The 25,574-nt window shown below is 44.4% G+C and overlaps 1 protein-coding gene across 2 annotated transcripts in view; it reads left to right on the top strand.

The window, feature by feature from the left end:
- USF3 (upstream transcription factor family member 3) overlaps window positions 1-24,266 on the top strand; it is a 36,880-nt gene extending 12,614 nt beyond the window's left edge. For both annotated transcript variants that reach the window (XM_077479651.1, XM_077479650.1), the window contains exons 4-7: window positions 5,406-5,434; window positions 11,034-11,116; window positions 12,419-12,515; window positions 16,721-24,266. In XM_077479651.1, coding sequence (XP_077335777.1) covers window positions 5,406-5,434; window positions 11,034-11,116; window positions 12,419-12,515; window positions 16,721-22,947 — 6,436 coding nt within the window. In that variant the 3' untranslated portion in view covers window positions 22,948-24,266. The remainder of the gene's footprint in view (window positions 1-5,405; window positions 5,435-11,033; window positions 11,117-12,418; window positions 12,516-16,720) is intronic.
- The last annotated feature ends 1,308 nt before the right edge of the window (window positions 24,267-25,574 follow it).

Here is a 25,574-nt window from a genome sequence, read left to right as displayed (position 1 = left end):
TTTTTATTTTATTTTTTTTTTCAGCCCAAATTTGTGGCTGAATTTAGATCTGAAACGGACCAAAAGACACACAGGGCTCCTGTGCAAGTTCGGAGATTTGTGAACAGATGATAAAAATGGTAGACCCTCAATTTCTTAAGTGGGCAAATTTACAAAATCTGCAGGGGATCAAATAATAATTTCCCCCACTGTATATGTTGTAACAGGTTCTCTTTATGTAGACATCAGGGGCCTGTTAGACCCCCTAATGTCTCCTGTGTGGTCCACCGCACAGAACATGCTTGCTCTATTAGCTGCTTTCCCCCGTCCAGAGTTGCTGAAGGACAGCTGTGAACCAGGAAGGGAAGCGACATGACGCTTCCTGGCTCATTCGCTGTAGAGGAGATCAGTGAACAGACGTTTGTGGAGCTCCCACCGCCCTACCAAGCGACAACCGCCATGGCTGCCCCAAGCGCCCAGGTAAAATAATGGAACCTGGGATGCTGGGGGGGGGGGGAATGGGGTGGTGACATGTTGTGGTCGTTTTGGGACTGATTGGGTGGCTTCATAGGTGTCCAAATTACTTCCAATACCGTCTTTCCCCAAAAATAAGACCTATCTCTATTTTCTAGCATGGCTGCAATATAAGCCCTACCCCGAAAATAAGCCTTCGTGTTAAAGTCCTTGTAAAATCATGTAATCCACGCTGTAAAAGAATTCTGTCATGTCCAGTGTGTGTCTTTGTTACATTATTGTAGAAAATACCTTATATACAGCACCGCTGGGCGCCTCTTTGATTCCCTGCAAAGGTAAAGCATAATGGACTACTAGCCAGTGAAGTCACCGCTGTCCCCTGTAGTTCCGAGCGTCCATCTTCTTGGTGGGTCTTGCTGCTCCGGCGCTGTGATTCGCCGGAGCAGCGATGACATCAATCCCGCGCATGCGGCTTACCCATGGCGCATGCTCCGTAGACAGCGGTGGCCGTCTTCAGGTAAATATCTCCTAAACCGTATAGGTTTAGGAGATATTTTTTGGACCTACAGGTAAGCCTTCATCTAGGCTTACCTGTAGGTCAAAGTGGTTTGTAAGGGTTTACAACCACTTTAACTAGGGTTTATTTTAGGGATTAAAAAGATTCTGACTCCTGAGCTGACGGGGAGGGAGAAGTGGAGAGAAGACAGGGGGAAAAAAAATAAGACATCCCTTGAAAATAAGCCCTAATGCACTTTTTTTTTGTAGTCAAAACTTAATATAAGACCCAGTCTTATTTTCGGGGAAATACGGTATTCAGCTTAACAGGAACCAGGATCAAAAGCCCTTCATTCCAGCACTGTTTAAAACAGCACTGGGGCTTGCTTTATTGCTATCACAAGGGGGCTAATAAATTCCCCCTATGCAATGGCATTTGCAGCTGACCGGTTCTCTTTTTTTTAAAACATCGGTGGGGGGGGGGTCTAAGACTCTCTCTTGCCCTTCACTGCAGCTAAATGAGCACAGATTGTGAACCCCAGAGTGACAATACTCTTTAAAGAGGAAGTAAGGCTCTTCAGGAAAAAAAAAGACACCCTGCAAGGCAAAGGCATAATGAGCTGGCATGCGTACCCTGCTTCCCCAAAAATAAGACCTAGCGTGATTGTCGGTGATGGCTGCAATATAAGCCCTACCCTGTTTCCCCAAAAATAAGCCCTACCCTGAAAATAAGACCTACAAGGACTTTAACTAGGGCTTATTTGGGGGGTAGGGTTTATATTGCAGCCATCAACGACAATTACACTAGGCCTTATTTTCGGGGAAACGTGGTAGCATCCCAACTCATTATGAATTACTTACCTGAGATCAAAGCCCCCGCAGCGGTCCTCGGTCACCACCTCCGTTGCCGCCATGATAAAAGGAGTGACTTCTGGGTATCACGACTCCGGCCAGTCACATTGCTGGCGCTGCGATACCCGCGAGTCACTCCGAGTAACATGGTGACGGAGGTGGTGACCGATGATGGCACTCCTTTGCATGTGCGCTGGTGCTGTCACTAACGGCATGATCGGCGTTAGAAACGGCACGCTCAGTGCGCCTGCGCTCGATGTCTACGGCCCATGCACCATAGACATCGGTGCCAGTATTCTTGCAAATATCTCCTAAACCTTTTAGGTTTGGGAGATATTTCATGCACCTACAGGTAAGCCTTATCCCTTAATCTAGGCTTACCTGTAGGTTAACCACTTAAGGACCGCCTCACGCGATATACGTCGGCAGAATGGCACGGCTGGGCACAATCATGATCTGTACGTGGCTCTTTAAGTGCCCAGCTGTGGGTCGGAAGCGCGCCGGCGCGCTCCCGACCCGGTCCTGAGGGGTCGCATCCCGACCCGGTCCTGAGCTCTGTGACCATGGCCGCGGGACCAGCGGACCCGATCGCCAGGTCACAGAGCTGAAGAACGAGGAGAGGTCTGCGTAAACAAACCTCTCCCTGTGCTTCCTAGTGTGGCTGTCTCCGATCGTCTGTTCCCTTTTATAGGGAAGGACGATCAGTGACGTCACAAGCCAGGCCACGCCCCCCCCACAATAAAAAAACACAAAATGTCATACATAACCCCTACACTGCCCCCTAGTGGTTAACTCCTTCACTGCCAGTGTCCTTTACACAGGAATCCATGTATTTAAATAGCACTCATTGCTGTATAAATGACAATGGTTCCAAAAATGTGTAAAAAAACAATGTCCGATGTGTGCGCCATAATGTCGCAGTCACAATAAAGATCGCTGCCATTACTAGTAAAAATGAATAAAAATGCTATAAAACTATCCCCTATTTTGCAAACATTATAACTTTTGCGCAAACCAATCAATCGCTAATTGCAAATTTTTTTTTTCTTTTTTTTTTTTTTTTAACAAAAATATGTAGAAGAATACGTATCGGCCTAAACTGATGAAAAAAAATGTTTTTTTATATATATATATATTTTTTGGGGATATTTATTATAGCAAAAAGTAAAAAAAATTGCATTTTTTTTCAAAATTGTCGCTCTATTTTTGTTTATAGCGCAAAAAATAAAAACCGCAGGGGTGATCAAATACCACCAAAAGAAAGCTCTATTTGTGAGGAAAAAAAAGGACGCCAATTTTGTTTGGGAGCCACGTCGCACGACGCACAATTGTCAGTTAAAGCGCCGAATTGCAAAAAGGGGCCTGGTCCTTTGGCTGCAAATTGGTCCGAGGGCTGAAGTGGTTAAAGTCGTTGTAAGGGGTTTACAACCACTTTTAATACCGGGTTCATTAGTCATGTGAGGGAGCGGAGAACCTATCTTCCTCCCATTTACCTCCCGCTCTCAACAGCACAGTCATTTCCCATGGATCCCAAGCTCCTCCGGAGGAGCAGGAGAGCCCGGGAACCACCCGGCAATGAGCTTTCTTTAACCCCTGGTTTACCAGGATGTTGGTAGACAAGGGGTTAAAGTGCTGCTATTTGTTGTACACTTTTGGCATAAAATTGCATGTTATGTGAAACTGCCTCTACTGACTGCTGGGGTCCTCAGACCACATCAAAGGCGGGTGCAGGCTGGGCACCAGGGAGCTGGGCACTACATACAGTATAATACAAAATGCATTACAAGGGGCGCTCGCTCCCGAAACCCTTCTCTATGCGTTCATAAGACACGTAAAGCTTCAGCTCAGCCCTGCTCTCTCCTCATTGGCTCACTGGCTGTGATTGACAGCAGGGGGAGCCTATGGGTCTCCCTGCTTTGTCTCAGCCAATAAGGAGAGCGAGAGACCTGGAACAGCCGAGACTCTTGTGTAGATCACTGGATCAAGAGGGGTCTGGTAAATATTATTGGGGGGGGGGCAACTGGGGGGAGCAGCACTCGTTTTTTTTCTTTTTTTTTTTTTATGCATATAGGTAAAGAACATAGTGCCTTTACACTTTAACCGCTCATTTTTCAGGACCTGTTCAAAAGATTTGAAGTTATTTTGTAAAATGTAATTTCTTATTTTTCTAATAACAAACATGATATACTTACCTGCCCTGTGCAGTGGTCTTGCACATCGTGGCCCCGAACCGCCTCCTCTTAGGTCCCCCACTGGTGCTTCTGGCTTCCCCCTCTTCTGAATGTACCCTCAAAGGGTGCCACTTCCTATGGGGGAATCATGTGTCTGCTCAATCCTGAGCTGCGCTGTTTGCATCCATAGACACAATCAGCTCAGCCCCGCCCCACTCCTTCATCACAGGATTTTACTGACAGCAGTGGGAGCCAATGGTTTCCGATGCCTCAGAAAAACCTGTGAGAATGGGGAGAAGAGGAGAGAGACGCTACAGAGGGGCACAACGCTGGATCAATTGAGGACTCGGGTAAGTGTACGGGGGAGCGAGGGGGTGATACTGGTACCCAAACCTTTTTTTTTTACCTGAACCGTTTGCTGACAGTGCTATAGCCAAATGATGGCTAAATTGGGGTCGTCCAGTTCTGAGAGGGTCTCTATTGAGGTCCCCCCCAGAATTGCACGCCTGGCACGCTCTGGTGCAGCATGAGGAGCGGAGAGCCGGCAATCGGCAATGTGAAAGGGGACATCTACACTGATAATCACGGCACTGGTCATTAGTGTCTTGGTTATCAGTGCAGCCCCAACAGTGCCCATCAGTGAAGGAGAAAAAGTACTTGTTTGCAAAATGTTTGATCAAAATTTTTGGTCTTTTTTTTTTTTTTTAGACAAATGGTTAATGCAGGGAATCCATTAAAGGAGTTCTAAAGGCAAAAAGTTTTTTTTTCTCTTTAATTAAGTCTTTGCATTAAGATAAAAAAAAAAACCTTGTGTGTGTAGCGTGCCCCCCAGCACCCCCCCCCCCAACATTTACCCTGAGCCCCTTCTCTGTCCAGCGATGTTCACAATTCCCTCGACCACCTGGGACTCTCCCTCTTCATTGGCTGGGGCACAACCGCTGCGCCATTGGCTCCCCTGGCTGTCAATCAAAGTCAGTTAGCCAATCGGGGGGGGGGGGGGGGGGGAGAGGGGGGGGCAAACGGCAGGTGCATGTCTGAATGAACACCCAGGGCTGCAGCTTGGTTCGGGTGCCCCCATAGCAAGCTGCTGGTCTGTGGGGGCTCTCGTCAGGAGGGAGGGGCCAGGATCACAGAAGAGGGACACACAAAGAGGAGGATTGGGGCTGCTGTGTGCAAAACCAACTGCACAAAGCAGGTAAGTATGACAATTTTTTTATTTATTTTTTTTAAAGCGAGACTTTACAATCACTTTTAAGGTAAAAAAAAAAAAATGTTTAGGCTTTAGAACCTCTTTAACAGACAGGCTTCTAGGCAAAACCTACCCGATTAAAAAAAATAAAACTTTATTTTTTTGGAATTATTATTATTATTATTATTATTATTATGCTATTTTGGTCCATTACTGATCATATTTATCTGTGTTTGTTATCACAGGAAGAAAAACCGGGAGAGCCACAATGAGGGTGAGTGTAATCTACAGAAGGCTTTTGTTCTTTGGAACTTTGGTGTCCTAACCAATAATCCTGTATATAGATCTTAGATAAATGTATGACTTCCACCCTGAAGGGACTCGGGGGCAGGGTCTGCAGATCCTTATGGGATGACGGGTAGAACCTGTTTTAGTGTAAATTACTACCTATTACCATGTGTCATGTGACCCTACCCAAAATATTTTTTTTTATGTGTGTGTGTGTATATATATATAATTTTGTTTTTTTTTTGTGTGGAATTTAATCACTTTTTTTTCACAATATAAAGCATGGGTCTCCAGGCTTTCTAAACAGTGGGAGGAATAGTGCCCCATCATTGGTGTCAGTGGGAGGAATAGTGCCCCATCATTGGTGTCAGTGGGAGGAATAGTGCCCCATCATTGGTGTCAGTGGGAGGAATAGTGCCCCATCATTGGTGTCAGTGGGAGGAATAGTGCCCCATCATTGGTGTCAGTGGGAGGAATAGTGCCCCATCATTGGTGCCAGCGGGAGGAATGGTGCCCCATTATTGGTGTCTGTGATGAAGGAATAGTGCCCCATTATTGGTGTCTGTGATGAAAGTGGTACTAAACCCACACTGTTTAATTTATATTCTCCCTTCTTGTGGATGACGGCACTGTAATTTTGTTTAATAAAAAAAAAAAAAAAAAACATCTAAGAATCTATTTTCTAATGGATATCCAGCTGTCACATGACCCGGCTCTCTCCCAGGCTGTCTGCAGGCAAACATAAGGAGGAGGAGCTTCTAGTCCTCTGCTGCTGGTCACATGTTAAAAAAAAAAAACAACCTAATATCAATAGGCTGTTTTAAATTGGCATACAAATATATATTCTAAATCAAATCTTTATTATTTTTTGGCAATACCATGGTGTGGGCGGATTTCTGCCAGTCGCAGGCTGTCGTGCCCCTCCAGCCTGTGTCTTAGAATAAGAGGGAGGTAAAGCCTCCGCCAATTTACATGTATTATCCCGACCTCATTGTCTTTAGCTGGTTAGTGTGGGCATGGAGGAGGAGGGAGAGGGTGGGCTGTCATTGTCGCACTGTGTATACACCCCACATGTGTGACTCTATAGTCACATGGGCTGCTCGGATGTGATAGGGAGGAGATGCTCAGCATAGAATCTCGCTGAAAACTGAGCATGTGCAGAGTTGCCACCACAGCTGCAAAATCCCCAAGCTGAATTGGGTTCATGGACAGAAGGGGGAGATGGAGAGCAGCAGGATCAACCAGTTTTTTTTTTTTTACAGAAAAGGAATCTCATAGTGACTGACTATGAACAGCATGTAATGCACCATTTATTTTTTTTTATTTTTTTTTATGGTGTGAGTTTTGTGACACTTTAACCCCTTGCTGACCGCCGCACGCCGATATACGTCGGCACAATGGCAGCGGTGGGCAAATGGGCGTACCGGTATGTCCCATTTAATTTGCAGGCTAGTGGACGTGCACGCCGGCGCCCCCTGTCATCAGGAGCAGCGATCGCTGTCATGTTGTAGGTAGCACCCCCCCCTCCCCACAGTTAGAATCACTCCCTAGGACACACTTAACCCCTTCATTGCCCCTAGTGTTAACCCCTTCCGTGCCAGTGTAATTTACACAGTAATCAGTGCATTTTTATAGCACCGATCGCTGTATAAATGACAACGGTCCCAAAATAGTTTCCAAAGTGTCCGATGTGTCCCCAACAATGTCGCAGTCACGTTAAAAATCGCAGATTGCCGCCATTACTAATACAAAAAAATTAAATCATAAAAATGCTATAAATCTATCCCCTATTTTATAGACATATGCTTATTGCGATTTTTTTTTTTTTTTATTATTTATTTATTTATTTTTTTAATCAAAAACATGTAGAAGAATACATATCGGCCTAAACTGAGGGGGAAACTTTTTTTTTTTTTTATATATATTTTTGGGGGATATTTATTAGCAAAAAGTAAAAAATATTGCTATTTTTTTTTTAATTATGGCTTTTTAAAAAAAAATGTTTTTATAGCGCAAAAAATAAAAAACGCAGAGGTGATCAAATACCACCAAAAGAAAGCTCTATTTGTGGGGGGAAAAAAGGACGTAAATTTTGCTTGGGTACAGCTTCGCGCAATTGTCAGTTAAAGCGACGCAGTGCCGAATCGCAAAAAGTGCTCTGGTCAGGAAGGGGGTAAATCCTTCTGGAACTAAAGTGATTAAAGTAGAATTCCAGGTTAAACCTAACTAGCCTTAAAAAAATAAAAATAAAAAAAAAGTCCCCCTCTCCCCTCCTAACAGCTTTGCTGACTGACCCGTGTAAAAAAAAAAAAAAAAAAAGGTTGCACATACTTACATATTCTCAGCCGGCTCCGGTCCGGTCATGCTGCATCTCAGCACCACAAAGAAAAAATGCTACTTAACAATTTTTTAATATTCAAAGCAAACTTCCTCCAAGACCAGCCCCCCCCCCCCAGCATTTCTGGCCGTGGCCATCTTTGAGTAAGGGCAGATGATTTATGTAACATAAAATAAAATTTAATTATTTTACTTTCTGCTATAGAATATATTCAATACATTTTTTTTTAAATAAAATTAATAAAAAAAAAAATATTGATTGGTTGCTCAAGTTATCATGTGCATTTTTTTTTTTTTTTTTAAATGCTAGTAATGACGGCGATCAGCAAGTTATAGCGGGACTGTGATATTGCGGTGGACAGTCAGACAGTAACTGACACTTTTTTGACATTTTGTGGGAACCAGTGACGCCAATACAGTAATCAGTGCTAAAAAAATATGCACTGTCACTGTACTAAAAACACTGGCTGGGAAGGGGCTAAATATCAAGGGGGTGATCAAAGGGTTAAATGTGTGCCTAACCAGTGTTTGTGTGTACTATGTGTGGTGCTTTTTGTAAGGTATATAATGTAATTTTAGTCAGACAGGGAAAGAAAATCCATCACTTCCCCCTTGTCAGAAAGGAGCTCTGCCTTGTTTACATAGGCAGAGCTCCGACCAGCCTCTCTTCCCGATGCTACTGCTACATTATCTCTATCTCTATCATCTCCATCTCTCTCTCTCTCTCTCTCTCTCTCATCTCTCTCTCTCATCTCTCTCTCTCATCTCTCTCTCTCATCTCTCTCTCTCATCTCTCTCTCTCATCTCTCTCTCTCATCTCTCTCTCTCATCTCTCTCTCTCTCTCTCTCTCTCTCATCTCTCTCTCTCTCTCTCTCTCTCTCTCTCTCTCTCTCTCTCTCTCTCTCTCTCTCTCTCATTATACAGTCAGGTCCATAAATATTGGGACATCGACACAATTCTAATCTTTTTGGCTCTATACACCACCACAATGGATTTGAAATGAAACAAACAAGATGTGCTTTAACTGCAGACTCTCAGCTTTAATTTGAGGGTATTTACATCCAAATCAGGTGAACGGTGTAGGAATTACAACAGTTTGTATATGTGCCTCCCACTTTTAAAGGGACCAAAAGTAATGGGACAATTGGCTGCTCAGCTGTTCCATGGCCAGGTGTGTTAATCCCTCATTATCCCATTTACAAGGAGCAGATAATAGGTCCAGAGTTCATTTCAAGTGTGCTGTTTGCATTTGGAATCTGTTGCTGTCAACTCTCAATATGAGATCCAAAGAGCTGTCACTATCAGTGAAGCCATCATTAGACTGAAAAAACAAAACAAACCCATCAGAGAGATAGCAAAAACATTAATTAGGTGTGGCTAAATCAACTGTTTGGAACATCCTTAAAAAAGAGAGAACGCACCGTTGAGCTCAGCAACACTGAAAGACCCGGAAGACCACGGAAAACAACTGTGGTGGGTGACCGAAGAATTCTTTCCCTGGTGAAGAAAACACCCTTCGCAACAGTTGGCCAGATCAAGAACACTCTCCAGGAGGTAGGTGTATGTGTGTCAAAGTCACCAATCAAGAGAAGACTTCACCAGAGTGAATACAGAGGGTTCACCACAAGATGTAAACCATTGGTGAGCCTCAAAAACAGGAAGGCCAGATTAGAGTTTACCAAACAACATCTAAAAAAGCCTTCACAGTTCTGGAACAACATCCTATGGACAGAGTAGACCGAGATCAACTTGTACCAGAGTGATGGGAAGAGAAGAGTATGGAGGAGGAAAGGAATTGCTCATGATCCAAAGCATACCACCTCATCAGTGAAGTTTGGCGGTGGTAGTGTCATGGCGTGGGCATGTATGGCTGCCAATGGAACTGCTTCTCTTGTATTCATTGATCATGTGACTGCTGACAAAAGCAGCAGGATGAATTCTGAAGTGTTTCGGGCAATATTATCTGCTCATATTCAGCAAAATGCTTCAGAACTCATTGGACGGCACTTCACAGCGCAGATGGACAATGACCCGAAGCATACTGCGGAAGCAACCAAAGAGTTTTTTTTTTAAGGGAAAGAAGTGGAATGTTATGCAATGGCCAAGTCAATCACCTGACCTGAAGCATGTATTTCACTTTCTGAAGACAAAACTGAAGGGAAATGCCCCAAGAACAAGCAGGAACTGAAGACAGTGGCAGTAAAGGCCTGGCAGAGCATCACCAGGGATGAAGCCCACCGTCTGGTGATGTCTATGCCTTCCAGACTTCAGGCTGTAATTGACTGCGAAGGATTTGCAACCAAGTATTAAAAAGTAAAAGTTCGATGGATGATTGTTAATCTGTCCCATTACTTTTGGTCCCTTAAAAAGTGTGAGGCACATATACAAACTGTTGTAATTCCTACACCGTTCACCTGATTTGGATGTAAATACCCTCAAATTAAAGCTGAAAGTCTGCAGTTAAAGCACATCTTGTTCATTTCATTTCAAATCCATTGTGGTGGTGTATAGAGCCAAAAAGATTATAATTGTGTCGATGTCCCAATATTTATGGACCTGACTGTATAGAGAGATATAGATTCTGCACAGAACGGCCGCACTGTAGTAGTAAATCTGCAATAGGGCAGTTGTTAGGTGGTTAACATCAAGTAAACTCTAGAGGTACACCTATAGCAGGGATGGTGAACCTTGGCACCCCAGATGTTTTGGAACTACATTTCCCATGATGCTCAACTGCACTGCAGAGGGCATGACCATCATGGGAAATGTAGTTCCAAAACATCTATGGTGCCAAGGTTCACCATCATTGACCGATAGGCTCAATAAAATGTAATATGGTAGGTACTCGCAGTAACAAAACTTCAGACATATCAGGCAATGAGAGCCACCTGTCCCATATTTTATTGTACTTAGGACATCCTTTATGGAGTTAAACCAAATTTTTGTAGAGAAGAGTAGAACTGACCTCGCTTGGGGGGGGGGGGGGGGGTTGCTGGAATCCAAGAGCGTGCAATACGTTTTTTAACACTAAAAAGTGGTCTTCTGAGGAAATCTGGTTAAAAAACATTTCTGGATTGGGAAGAAGACCAAGCAGGCAAGGCTTGGGGTCTAGTTGGAGACGGGAGCCCACCCGGTCGTGTAAAAAAAAAATGTGTATAATTTGACCAAAAGGCCTGTATTGCTGGGCACATCCAAATGGAGAAGTTCCACTTCAATGATTCTTTTTCTTTTTTTCTTATATCGTCAGTGGAGAGACATAGGAAGAAGAAGATCAACTCAGGAATCAACCGGATCGGGGATCTGATCCCATGTTCTCCAGCACTAAAACAGGTATATTTTCTATTGAAGCCATCCTCGCTTGTCGGCCCTCCAAGAGGTCTGAACCTTAAAGCAACCTTTTCTGGCACCAGGGACCGGCTGTGCGGAAGATTATTTTTCCACGGACCGGGGTGCGGTTGGGCAACTGGGGTGGGATGGAATATTGCTTGCCACCAGATGCAGTCATTTGCCACTCGGTGATGGGGTTGTAAGCTCCATTCACACTTCAAAGTTGTGCTGACTTTGATGCAGCTTTGGGTGGGTGCCACTTGGATACGACTTTGGCTTTGACTAGTTAAAATGAACAACTGTTGCATTGTATAGCATTCAGGTAGGGGGTGAGGCGGTGGTTGGGGTGCGCAAGTGACGGGATCAGAAAGCGGACTCGCTCCGCTGACCTCATGCCTGGCGCCTCCCCTGCTGACTTCATGCCCCCTGCCTCCTCCACTTCCGCAGCTGTGCCCGCCTCCTCCGCCGACCTCATGCTTGCCTCCCCTCCTCTGCCTCGTGTTCCCCGGACAGGCTAATGGGGAAGTCAGCGGGCCGTGGCTCCGCCACCCTAGGCAGCAGTGTGCCCTGGGAGGCTGCCTAGTTCGACTAGTGGGGGCGCCGGCCCTGGCTGTTGCATGGGAAACATCCTTCAGCCTTGTGAAAGCTCTAATGGGAGAACCTCCATAGCTTAACAGGGCTTCTTTACTACTGGAACAGCTGGCAAGTGAAGGCGAGGTTATTATGTGCAAGAGATTTGCTTTAATTCACACGTGCCGAGTATTGTTTTGGAATATTTGCCTTTTTTTTTCTTTTCTTATGCTTTAGCTATTGCATTGTGAGAAATTATTGTTCCTTTTTTTTTTTTTTTTTTTTTTTTTTTTATTCTATTACAATAAACAATTTAAATATTGGGGAAAAAAGTTCATCATTGAGGAGTTCATACATAAAAGAAACTGCCCATGGGACAGCAGTCAGTTATTTTAATTGCTGATTTATGCACCATCGATTGTATTTAATGATTGTCTGTCTGTATTTTGCATCAATATTTTTATATGTTGATTAAAATTTATATAGAATATTTTATATTGTATTTTTTTTATTTTATTTTTTATTTTTATTTTTTTTTATTTTTTTATAAGGCGTACCGGCTTTAAAAGTCTAATGGGCAGTCTCTCTTTTCTTGTGTGAAATAGTATTCTGGGAACGAGCTACACCTCACTCTTGCACATAAACCAGCACTTTATTTGGTTCATCATTTAAGAAAATTTGTTTTTACATCCATCTTCTCATTTTCTATTTTTTCTTTTTTTTTTTTATCTTCAGAGTAAGAACATGATCCTGGATCAGGCCCACAAGTACATCACCGAGCTCAAGCGCCAGAATGACGAACTCTTGCTCAATGCAGGCGACCAGGAACAAGGTGAGGCCTTGCAGGCAGGAGCCAAGTCTATGTTTATTTTGCAAAGTTGGATGTTTCTGGCTTCTTAACCACTTAAGGATCAGCCTCGTTTTGAGATTTTGGTGTTTACAAGTTTAAAACCGTATTTTTTTTGTATTTATTTTTGCTAGAAAATTACTGAGCACCCCCAAACATTATATATTGTTTTTTTCTAACACCCTAGAGCAGGGGTGCTCAACCTGTGGCTCTCCAGCTGTTGCAAAACTACAAGTCCCATCATGCCTCTGCCTCTGGGTGTCATGCTTGTGGCTGTCGGAGTCTTGCTATGCCTCATGGGACTTGTAGTTCCGCAACAGCTGGAGAGCCACAGGTTGAGCACCCCTGCCCTAGAGAATAAAATAGCGGTATACTTTTTTCACACCGTATTTGCACAGCGGTCTTGCAAGCGCACTTTTTTTTTTTTTTCCGGAAAAATTCACTTTTTTGAATAAAAAAGACAGCAGTAAAATTAGCCCAATTTTTTTTTTTTTATATATTGTGAAAGATGATGTTATGCTGAGTAAATTGATACCCAACATTTCACGCTTCAAAATTGCGCCCGCTCGTGGAATAAGGGACAAATGTTTCCCCTTTAAAAATCTCCACAGGCGACGTTTAAAAAATTCTACAGGTTACATGTTTCGCGGTGATACCTCACATGTGTGGTTTGAACACCGTTTTCATATGCGGGCGCTACTCCAAGTTCGTTTTTGCGCCAGAGCTTGGAGGGACGGGCGCGTTTAAAAAAAAAAAAATTTTAATTATTTATTTTTACTTTTTATTTTTAAACTGTTTAAAAAAAATAAAATAAAATATTGTCACTTTTATTCCTATTGCAAGGAATGTAAACATCCCTTGTAATAGAAAAAAACATGGCAGGTCCTCTTAAAGTGGAAGTAAACCCTGATGAGTTTTCTTCCTCTTTCATTCTCTACAAAGGCAAAGCAGGGGAACCAGGAGAGAAACGCTGCCTGTGTCTATGGACGCAGGCAGCGCAGCGCGGGAGCGAGCATGCAGATGGTACCGCATGGGAAGCTTCCTATAGGGCACCACTGATGGGAGGAGCCGAGAGCGTTGGCGGGGGACACAGGAACAGGAGGATTGGGTCTGCTCTGTCCAATACCATTGCATAGAGCAGGTAAGTATGACATGTTTGCTGTTTTTAAATAAAAAATTGGCTTTACAATCTGTTCATGCAATTAGCAAAGCCCACCCCCCCCCCTTATCGATAAGACATGTTATGTGGGAGCCTTCTGGGACCAACAGATGATGCATAAAATAAATATGATGTTCTATAAAGAAAAACACAATCACTTTATTCTCTGATGAAGCTTAGTTATAATATAAAAAAAAAAAAAAAAAAAAAAAAAAAAAACAGTTCTGATTACTTCTTTTTTTTTTTTTCTTTTTTTTTTCTTTTGCAGTCATGTGACAATTTATGATTTGAGTATTTCCACTGCTTCCTTGTCCAAGGCAATAGGCCAGTAGGTGACACCGCTCTATTCATTAACTCCAGTAGGAAGAAGTGGTGTCACCCTCCTAGCAAGGCCGTATGTATGACAAAAGTGGCTGAACAGAATTACGAAGTTTATTTTATTCGGCTTCAATATGCAGCTCTATCTGAACATTTACAACTGCTTGTTGTTTTATTGTTACAAAATATATGTGTTGTGTTGTGAGTGTACTGTCTGACCTCGTATTGTAAAGCGCTGCACAAACTTGTTGGTGCTACAGTGCCTTGAAAAAGTATTCATACCCCTTGAGATTTTCCACGTTTTTGTCATTTGACAACCAAAAACATAAATGTATTTTATGTGATAGACCAACACAAAGTGACACATAATTGTGAAGTGGAAGGAAAATTTATAAATATATTTTTTTACAAATATGTGAAAAGTGTGGGGGGTACATTTGTATGGCGCCCCCCCGGAGTCAATACTTTGTAGAACCCCCTTTCACTGCAATTACAGCTGCAATTCTTTTTGGGGATGTCTCTACCGGCTTTGCACATCTAGAGAGGACATTTCTGCCCATTCTTCTTCTTTACAAAATATCTCAAGCTCTGTCAGATTGGATGGAGAGCGTCTGTGAACAGCAATTTTCAGGTCTTGCCACAGATTCTCAATGAGATTTAGGTCTGGACTGTGACTGGGCCATTCTAACACATGAATATGCTTTGATCTAAACCATTCCATTGTAGCTCTGGCTGTATGTTTAGGGTCGTTGTTCTGCTGGATGGTGAACCTCCGCCCCGGTCTCGTCTTTTGCAGGTTTTCTTCTAAGATTGTCTTGTATTTGGCTCCATCCATCTTCCCATCAACTCTGACCAGCTTCCCTGTCCCTGCTGAAGAAAAACATCCCCACAATATGATGCTGCCACCACCATGTTTCACGGTGGGGATGGTGTGTTCAGAGTGATGTGCAGTGTTAGTTTTCTGTCACACATAGCATTTTGCTTTTACGCCAAAAAGTAAAATTTTGGTCTCATCTGGCCAGATCACCTTCTTCTACATGTTTGCTGTGTCCCCCACATGGCTTCTCACAAACTGCAAACAGGACTTCTTATGGCTTTTTTTCCCCAAATGTCTTTCTTCTCCCCACTCTTCCATAAAGGTCAGATTTGTGGAGAGCACGACTAATAGTTGCCCTGTGGACAGATTCTCCCCCCCTGAGCTGTGGATCTCTGCAGCTCCTCCAGAGTTACCATGGGCCTCTTGGCTACTTCTCTGATGAATGCTCTCCTTGCCCGGCCCGGTCAGTTTAGGTGGACGGCCATGTCTTGGTAGTTTTGCAGTTGTGCCATACTCTTTCCATTTTCGCATGATGGATTGAACAGAGCTCTGTGAGATGTTCAAAGCTTGGGATATTTTTTTTTATAACCTAACCCTGCTTTATACTTCTCCACAACGTTATCCCTGACCTGTCTGGTGTGTTCCTTGGCCTTCATGATGCTGTTTGTTCACTAAGCTTCTCTAACAAACCTCTGAGAACTTCACAGAACAGCTGTATTTATACTGAGATTAAATTACACACAGGTGGACTCTATTTACTAATTAGGTGACTTCTGAAGTCAATTGGTTCCACTAGATTTTAGTTGGGGGTATCAGAGTAAAGGGGGCTGAATACAAATGTACCCCCCACACTTTTCAGGTACCGTATAAGCCAAGATTTTCAGCCCCTTTTTTTAGGCTGAAAGTGCCCCCCTCGGCTTATATTTGAGTCACCGGCATCTGCCTACCTGATCAGCGTGTCGTGCAGACAGACGGCGGCCATTCCACTGTTCAAAAGCCGCGCCTCCCTGTCTGTGATAGGCGGAACACTCAATTTCCCAGCAGTCAGTGTTCCGCCTATCACGGACATCCTCTCATCCTCGTACTACGGACGAGGATGAGAGGATGTCCGTGATGGGCGGAACACTGACTGCTGGGAAATTGAGTGTTCCGCCTATCACAGACAGGGAGGCGCTGCTTTTGAACAGTGGAATGGCCGCCGTCTGTCACAGACGAGGAGGAGAGGTGCAGCTTTTGAATCCTGGAATGGCCGCCGTATGTTTTTATGACATGCTGATACATGCTGATCGGTGCAAAATGGCACACGGAGCTGCAGATGGTCACAGAGCTGCAGAAGGACACAGAGGCTGCAGATTGGCACACGGAGGCATGCACAGGACACAGGTAGGCTGCAATGGACACAGGGAGGTACACAGGGAGGTACACAGGAAGGTATGCAGCTACAGATGGGCATTGTTGACCCTCTTTTCCACTCTTTTAAGCTGTACCAGTAGCTGCTGCATGTCTCATCTTCGGCTTATACACGAGTCAATACGTTTTCCCAGTTTTTTTGTGGTAAATTAGGGGCCTCGGCTTATATTCGAGTTGACCTATACTCGAGTATATACGGTATATTTATTTGTAAAAAAATTTGAAAACCATTTATCATTTTACTTCCACTTCACAATTATGTGTTGGTCTATCACATAAATACATTTACGTTTTTTGGTTGTAACATGACAAAATGTGGGAGATTTCAGGGGATATGAATACTTTTTCAAGGCACTGTATATGAATTCTGTATAATAATAATAATAATATAACTTTATCATCTGTTTTGTGTTTTATCTGTCTGTGTTCTTTTCTTTTTTTTCTGTGTGTTGCCTTTTTTAACAGTTTCTTCCTCCTGTTCCACAGCCCGTGAAATACGGAAGCTCAGAAGAGACCTGGCGGACATTCAGAAGGAGAACGCACGCTACATAGAACTTTTGAAGAGCAATGACATCTGTCTGTATGATGACCCAACGCTACACTGGAAAGGCAACTCCAGGCGTGCAAAGACCTCTCTGATCGCTCCGGCCGACCAGAAACTCCCGCTCTGCCTGAACAGCAATCAGCTGGCTTCTGCTAACCAAGGTAGCGCCGTGCAGGGAATTACTTTCAACGTGGGGCAGAGCCTTCAGAAACAGACAGCCAATGTTGTGCCGGTGCAAAGAACTTGCAATTTGGTAACACCCGTGTCCATTTCTGGTGTGTTTCCACTGGACAAAGCTTGGCAGCAAAATGCAACGACGACGAGCCAGCAAGTTTCTTTGTGTCTTCCTGTCACCACGTCGGCTCCTTCCGCAACGGACCTTGCCTCATCAAAAGGCACTCAAACTGTCTTATTTCACACAAACTCTTTAGCTAATTTTCCTCTGCCATCCTGCTCGGCGGGCTCACAGCTTTATTCTTCCAGCCAGCCGGCACAGCTAGAAGGGTTAAGGGGGAAACCCATGGACTCCTCGGCAACCCTGACTGTAACCACCTTCAGTAATCTTCCATCCCAGCCATCTCTCTTGGTTTCTCAAGCTGTCATGAGTCTTCAGGAGTCTCCGAACTCGATCCACGGAAAAATATCAGGAGCTGCTGAAACCGTTAAAGACTTGGTTAAGGAGATTTTTCCCAGTGTTCATATTGAATCAAGCCCAGAGGTGGTGGTCACCTCGAGAGATTTAAACCCCTCGGTTGAAGTTCACACAGCTTCTGCTGGCCCCTCTTGTCTGGAGAGCAGCTGGTCCCTTTCTAACACTTTGCCAGAGCTAAAAGGCATCGGCAGCTTAACAAGAATCCCCTCAGATGGAAATACACAAACTACCTGGACCACGTTGCAGCTTGCAGGGAACACCGTGCAGCCGTTGATTCAATCGTCCTCCTGCTCAGCGTCCACTCTATTGGTTGAACAGGTGGTGGCATCTAAAGAGCAGGTTAATCCGCAAATGTCAGCTTGTGTAAACATAAGTAACATAGTAGCCTCAGAAAATAGGACTGGTGAGCCAGTAATGGTGCAAATGCCTTCTTGCCAACCTGTCGCAGTCCAGTCCTTTAAATCACCACCACAGCCACAAAGCACAGCTAATATTCTTCCACTTAATCAGCCGATGCAAGTAATTCAGGTTGCCCAGCCATTTGGTGCAGCTCTAAATCCAGTTCCAGCTAATCAGAACATTATATTGCTTCAGCCTCCAGCACCGGCTCCTTGTCCGCCTCTTCCTAAACCAACAGTGGGCCAACAAATTGTTATAATCCAGGCAGCACCTAACCAGAATCCCATACCCCTGGTTTCTGCACAGCCCTCGCCCTCAGTGGTGATGCCTATAAATGCGCCCAATCCCGTAGTTTGTCCTGCAAACCCGGTGCAAAGTATAGTGGCTCCACAGACATTTGGGGCTAAGCATCTTGTGCACATATTGCCCAGACCTGCACCTGTACAGCCTTCAGGTTCCACCCAGCATGTGTCAGCGTCTACTACCATCTCCAGCCAACAGCCCCCCACAATTTCCTTAAATGGTCAGTTGTTTGCACTGCAGCCAGTGACTCCTTCAGCTGGCTCCTCAAGCCAAGCTCCAATGCAAATTATCCAGCCCACAACCAGCGAAGATCCCAACACAAATGTAGCCCTTAACACCTTTGGTGCATTGGCCACCCTTAGCCAGAGCATATCTCAGATGGGTGGACAGAACTGTGTACAGTTTACTCTGAACCCCTCCGTTGCATCTTCTTTAGCAGCCAGTAACCTACCAGTAAACTGTGCTTCTGTGCCTGTGTCCAGTGTGACAACTGTACCCGCTGAAACATCTGTTGTACCAGTTTCTTCTGTACTGGCAAAGCCTTTATCTGTCAAACCAGTTAGTGGCACTCCACCCACTTCAAAGCCAAAGAAGACCATCAAGAAGCCGGCTGTTAAGAAGGGCGGTCCCTCGCGGAAAGAAACCACCCCAACAGTTATACCTGATGATTCATCAGAAGCTTCAAAAATTCAGGCCCACAGTGACGAACAGAACCAGGTGGAAAAATTGTCTGCTCTTAATACAACTCAACAGAAAGCAAGTGCTGCAGATGGCATGTCCCAAAATATTGACCAAACTCAAGAGACAGCAGGTGCCGAGCCTTGTGCTTCTTTGACACTGAATGTGAGAATGGAAGGGGACGTTCTCGGTGAATCTAAATCCCATGAGCACGTTCCAGCAGAATTTTCAGCCTCCAGAGATTTTGTTGCTGAAGAGGTTTGTTCTACTCAGAATGAGAAGAGACTGCTCTCTGTTGCACCAGCCTCACCTAAGGCTGAGGTTGTGGCAGCCATGCTCCCCTTAAAAGAGCAATCTGTTCAGGATTCTCTGCCGGTTGACCAGTCTGTAGTGACTATTGCTGAACATTCAAATTCACCTTCCAAAGATTGTCTAATTCAAGGGGATACTGCAGGCCTAACTGCTGCTGACTTGTTGGATGTGCAGATTTTATCAGATGATCCGAATGTCAGATCTCCTGAAAAAGCCACCACAGATGTCTCCGACAGCTCTAAATCATTGTACAGTGAAACTAAGTCAAATGATGCCTTGACGACTGATTCCATAATCATGGCCACTTCGGTTGTCCACATTGCCCAGAACCAGTCTAGTACACCCGAACATGAAGTTGTTAGTTCGTGTGCTAATAATCGGCAGACTGATTCTCCTATGTCTAATAGTTCTGTAAGCGGTCGAAATTTTACTGTTGCCTCAATGTTGCCAGATACCAGTAGACAGGACACCGCTAACTCCTCCGTTCCACCTTATAATGGATGTGGTTTTTCTGAGCAAAATGAAATCGTTGCAACTGCGGCAAGAACTATATTTGATCCAGAAAATATTACCAAGGAAAAGAACAGAACACAAACAGAAGTTGGAGAAGCTTCTAAAAACATAGAAGTAGTATTGCCGGTGGATTGTCACCTCCCGTTTAAGCCGCATTCAGCCAAAGAAGGAACCTCTGGGCTCCCATCTATATCGCACTCCTTCAGTACTTCTGAAACCAATACCCCATCAACCTCAAATCGGTTGGTGGATAAAAATCATTGTACCCTAGGGATGAATAGCACTAATCTCTCTCTGCAAATTTCAACGTCTCAGTCTCAAAGCGTGACCAGTTTGAGCATCAATAATTTGATACACCAACGTGGGATAACGCACTCTGTTGCGAACTCTGCAAATGTTTCTCAGGCATCGGAGCATTCCCATTTGACTACGTCTATTAATTTGCTAGTGCCCTCAAGCAGTTACCAAGCCCATTCTGCAGGGACGATGGTCTTATCTGAGTACCACCAAGAAGAACTGAATTCTATGAAGACTAGAGTCATGCAGGTCCCCTCATCAACCACAGATTCCCTTTTAAAGCAAAACTTAGACGTTCGGAAAGAATCTACAAAACGCACTGCGCATGGGGATGAGTTGCTGTCAGCTGCCAAGAGGCAAAAGCACTTTCAAGGCCCCATGAGAATTGAAAGGATTCAACCATCTGACGGTGTAGGAGAAAGGCATGAAATGTTGGGTGGTCCATTACCTTCTGACTCATCCTCTTTGTCTGGACGTATTCAGAATCACGGAGAGGGAATTTCTAGTCTATTCCCAGCAAATAACAACTTTGTTACCCCACATCTAAGGCAAAGTGACATGCGCTGCAATTCTCAGCCGCCAGTCTCTGAGCAGAGTCAGATGGGGAACCTGCACCTTCAGCCTTTGCAACAACACCAGCAGGCGACACTTCTTCATAACAGCAATCCTTACATAAAGCAGCAACAAACTGGACACATGCGGGAACAGCATCACTTGTACCAACAGCAGCAGCAGCAGCAACAGCACCATGTTTCACTCGCAGACAGCTCTGTTCGTGCTCAGTCCCACAATGTACAACAGCAAAGAATGATACAGCAGGATGTTCAGATGCAAAAGAAACGAGCCCCGATTCAAGGTGCCCAGGTGGGAAGATTGTCTCTACACCAGAAACAGATGCCTGAGCAAAACAGACAAAACACAACTCAAGCTCACCCACACCACCAACAGATCCAGCAGCAGATGCCAGCTCATTTTGGGTCCACACAGGCAGAAAAATCCTGTGAAAATAATACGTCAGCCCGAGGTCTTCACAGTTCTCATCAACAAAGCCATATGAGTCAGGACATTCGTCATCAGCATCAACAGGATATCAACAATAGGGCACAGGGGTCTGTGGTATCTTCAGAACATCTGCCAGGTCTTGGCCAAGTCCAGAGACTTCTAACCTCCAGAAGTTTAGAGCAACAGTTGGTGTCCCAACCCAGTGTTGTGTCCCAGACTGCAAACATGAACATGAGTACATCCCATCGGCAAGAACGAAATCGAGTTTCAAGCTACTCAGCAGAGGCACTTATTGGTAAGAGCACTTCAAACTCAGAGCAGAGAACAGGAATTTCAGTCCAAGCTTCTAGGGTATCAGAACAAATGGAAATGAGAAAGTATTTAGATGCTTCTAGGAATAAAGCTATGTCGACTCACAATATTCAAAGCCGGATGACCATAGAGCATTCTGTGAATACAGATTCCCAGAGACTTGCCGACTGTCAAACCTTTAAGCCAAGTGGTTTGAACCAGCAGCAGCAACAGCCAGCTTCCTTTGATGTCCAGACGTCAAGAAACAATGATGGTGGCACCACAGCCAATATGAGAAGTCTGCAATCCCAGGCCTACAGACTTAATCAGAATCTCAATTCAGCAATGGATCGGCAAAAGCATATGCCATACCAGACTGTACAAGAGGTCCCTGTCTCCAATACACTTCAGATTCGAGATAATGAAAATGCTTGCCATCAAAGCTTTATGCAGAGTCTTTTAGCCCCACATATTGGAGAGCAAATTGGTTCAGGTCAGCGGGCAATATCGGGTCAACGTCCGCAGTACAACTCTTCCTCTAACCTTGAATTTGGTTGCCCGCCGGCTCGTGATGCTCTCCATTTAAGGAGAGATAGCGAAGTCCAGAACAGGGAAAGCTGTGACTTGGTCATGGGACAGGTCACTTCGAGAAATAATTCTTTAAATATTCCTTTCTCCAGCTCTTCTGGAGATGTACAGGGAAGGAACACCAGCCCTCACAGTACAAACCAGAGGTCCAATTCAATTAGGCAAGTCGATAGTCAAGGTGCCAAGAACCAGCTTAATATCCAAGTGTCTATTAACATGCATGGGGTGGTTCACCCACCCATTCCCCACCAGTCTATTTCCCATGGAAATGTGGATCAACGGCAAACAGTGAGGCAAGTCAACCCTCCAGTTCCTCAGCGCTCAAGGCATCCTTTACAGGAGGAACCAGATTCCAAAGCCCGACAGTCTGAAAGGAGCAGGTCTGGGAGCCAAAGACATGGCAATATGTTTGACCCGGCCTTGCCTCACCTTCCTCTGGGTGGTCCCAGCAGCATGATTCTTGGGCGCCAGCAACCTGTTACAGAAAAAAGGCCTGGTATTGTTCGCTTCATGCCAGACACCCCTCAAGTGCCCACTGACAATTCAGGCCACGATCAACACACTTTAACCCAAAACTTTCCTTTTCCCTTTATACCAGAAGGTACAATGAACCCACCGATAAATGCAAACGCCTCTTTTATTCCTCCAGTCACCCAGGCCACTGCCACCCGGACTTCTGCTCTCATTCCTGTTGACCCACAGAACACATTGCCATCTTTCTATCCACCATATTCACCAGCTCACCCAAGCCTGTCTAATGACCTCACATTGCCATATTTCTCTAACCAGATGTTCGCCAATCCCAACACAGAGAAGACCAACAGTACAGGCCTGAACAACCGGTTTGGTTCCATATTGTCCCCACCTCGACCTGTTGGCTTCTCCCAAACCACGTTCCCCCTCCTTCCAGACATGCCTCCAATGCACATGGCCAACCCCTCACACCTGTCCAACTTCAATTTGACATCCCTTTTCCCGGAGATCGCCACTGCTCTCCCCCCTGATGGATCTGCCATGTCTCCTTTACTGTCCATATCGCACCCCTCAGCTTCAGACTCCTCTAAACAGACATCAAATCGGCCTGCACACAACATAAGCCATATACTGGGTCATGACTCGAGTTCAGCTGTTTAATGTTGAGCAGATCAAGTTTGCAGATCTAGTGCAGAATAGATCAATTTTTATTTGTACTTGTGTTTGTCTTTTTGAAGCCGATGTCTTTGTCTTTGGGTTTTTTTGTCATGTCGAAGAGTTTTTTCTAAAGGTTTCTCACTTGAGGTTTAAAGTAAAACTGTGGCCAGGCTATGGACAGGTCAAATATTTACATACTATTAACGAGCAGTAAATACATTTTAAAATAAATCGAAATCAGGTGTGTCAAACTGCATTTCTTTGCCAGCCACATAGGCATATTGGTTGCCCTCACAGGGTCGCTTGTATCTGTAAGACTAGATGTGCAGAGGACCCCCCCCTCCCCCCAAAATCGGATGTCAAGAGCTCTTCACCATCAGAACTAAAATGTCCTCCACCCTCCCTTTATATCACAGTGGGTACGTTGCTGGGAAGCAGCTGGGGGTGGAGATGGGAAGCAGAAAGTGCAGGATCTGACCACGGAGGACCAAAAGAGGGCTGGAGTCATCTGAATGCTGAGACCAGATGAGGCAGAGACAAAGGGGGTGCTGCAGGACCTGTAGGATGAGTTCTGTCTTCTCTGCTGCCAACTGTTGGGCTAAGCCTCTCTATGACTGCATGGAGAGGTGTAGGATCTGGTGGAGAAATTCTGTCTTCTGCTGCCGACTGCTGAGACAAGGTGAGAGCCACAGTTACAGGAGAGGTGCGAGGGCCACATGGAATGGCCTGGTGGGCCTTCGGTTTGACACGTTATCTAAAGGTTCCCGTGTGACACTCTAAGCAAGTCCCAAACCAAATTACTATCTTGTGCACAAGCTCCGTAAAGGGGGAAAAAAAAGTTATCTTCCCTGCAATCTGAAGTGTGCACAGTTCACTATGTAGGCTTACAGTTGAGTTTTATGTCTTGACCTCAGTTCTTCTTTAAGTTGGGCTAAAGAGAACATCTCGAAAAAACATTTTCAGATGTTTGCTTTTTTGAGTATTTTAACTGTGGTTCTCATTGGTTTTGCTTAAGTGGAGCTCAAGCCAAGATGTTTTTTCTTGTTGGTGAATGGAGGCAGTTCCCCATACCCCCTCCCTCCTCTGTCAGAGCCTACTATTGGAGCCTGTGGAACCCAGTGGGAAAATCTCCCTTCACTGCTTAGAGCTGATCACACCAACGAAATTCATATTGGAATATGTTTGAAGGCCCGAAAAGGTTTAGCTCACAGCAGGGCCCTGGTTTATAATTGGGGAAATTGTACTCCCATAGCAATGGACAACTAAAACCTTGGTTGGTTCTCTCTGGTCAAACTAAATAAAAAAATAAAAAGATATAAAAATTTTGGGGTGAACAAGTTTTTCATATTGCTACACAAACCATTTAACATTTTTAATATTATTGAAAAATTGCCTTGAGATTTGATCAGACTTCCTTTTGATAGCCTTTAGATTGGCTGCACCATGAGTTTAACCCTTTCATGACTAAGCCTATTTGTGACATTTGGTGTTTACAAGTTAAAATCCGTATTTTTTGCTAGAAAATTACTTAGAACCCCCAAACATTATATATTTTTTTTTAAGCAGAGAATAAAATGACGATTGTTGAAATATTTTATGTCACACGGTATTTGTGCGGACGGTGTTTTAAACGCAACTTTTTGGGAAAAGGGACACTTTCATGAATTAAGAAAAAGAAAAACCATATAGTTATCCCAATTTTGTTGTATAATGTGAAAGATGTTTACACCGAGTAAATGGATACCAAACATGTCACGCTTTATAATTGCACGTGCTCGTGGAATGGCGACAAACATTGGTACCTTAAAAAAAATAAAAAAATAAATAATAAAAAATCTCCATAGGCGACGCTTTGAATTTTTTTTACGGTTACCAGGTTAGAGTTAGAGGAGAGTTATTGCTTTCGCTCTGACGATCGTGGCGATACCTCACATTTGTGATTTGAACACCGTTTATGTATGCGGGCGCGACTTCCGTATGCGTTTTTTCTTTGCTGTGCGAGCTCGTGGTGACGGGGACGCTTTTTCTTATTTTTATATTATTAAATTGTGTTTAAAAAATAAAAATGTGATCACTTTTATTGCTGTCACAAGGAATGTAAACCTCTTTTGTAACAGGTGGCGACAGGTACTCTTTATGGAGGGATCGGGGGTCTAAAAGACCTCAGATCCCTCCTTTGCACTTCAAAGTATTCAGATCACCGAAAACAGTGTATCTGAATACTGTAGATTATTATTTTTTTTTTAATCCAGCGCCATTGGCAGCCGAGTAAACAGGAAGTGACGTTGTGACGTCTTTTCTGTGTTTACATCCAGGAGACTGGAACAAAGCCGTGTCTGGCTTCATCCAAGCCTGTCACTAGCCGCCGGAAGCGGTGGATGTTCGATCGGGCCTTCCGGTGGAACGGGAGGCCTGGGAGGAGCTCTTCCAGTATAACAGCTGAGCGGCTTTTAGCCGCTTCGGTTGTTATGGCTGGAAAGCCGATCACATGCTTTAAACAACGGTACCGGGATGATGCCTGCAGCTGTAGGCATCATCCCGGTATAACCCCCGAAAGCCGAGGCCGCATATCTGCATATGCTCGGCGGGAAGGGGTTAATTTTTGACAGTAGGGAAGAGGGATGGCAAAA

The sequence above is a fragment of the Lithobates pipiens genome, unplaced genomic scaffold, assembly GCF_037356315.1.
Source record: "Lithobates pipiens isolate NorthernLeopardFrog02 unplaced genomic scaffold, aLitPip1_a1.2 Scaffold_16, whole genome shotgun sequence".
Lineage (NCBI taxonomy): Eukaryota > Metazoa > Chordata > Amphibia > Anura > Ranidae > Lithobates > Lithobates pipiens.
Note: the sequence above shows the minus strand (reverse complement) of the source record. Positions and strands in the feature narration are given on the sequence as shown.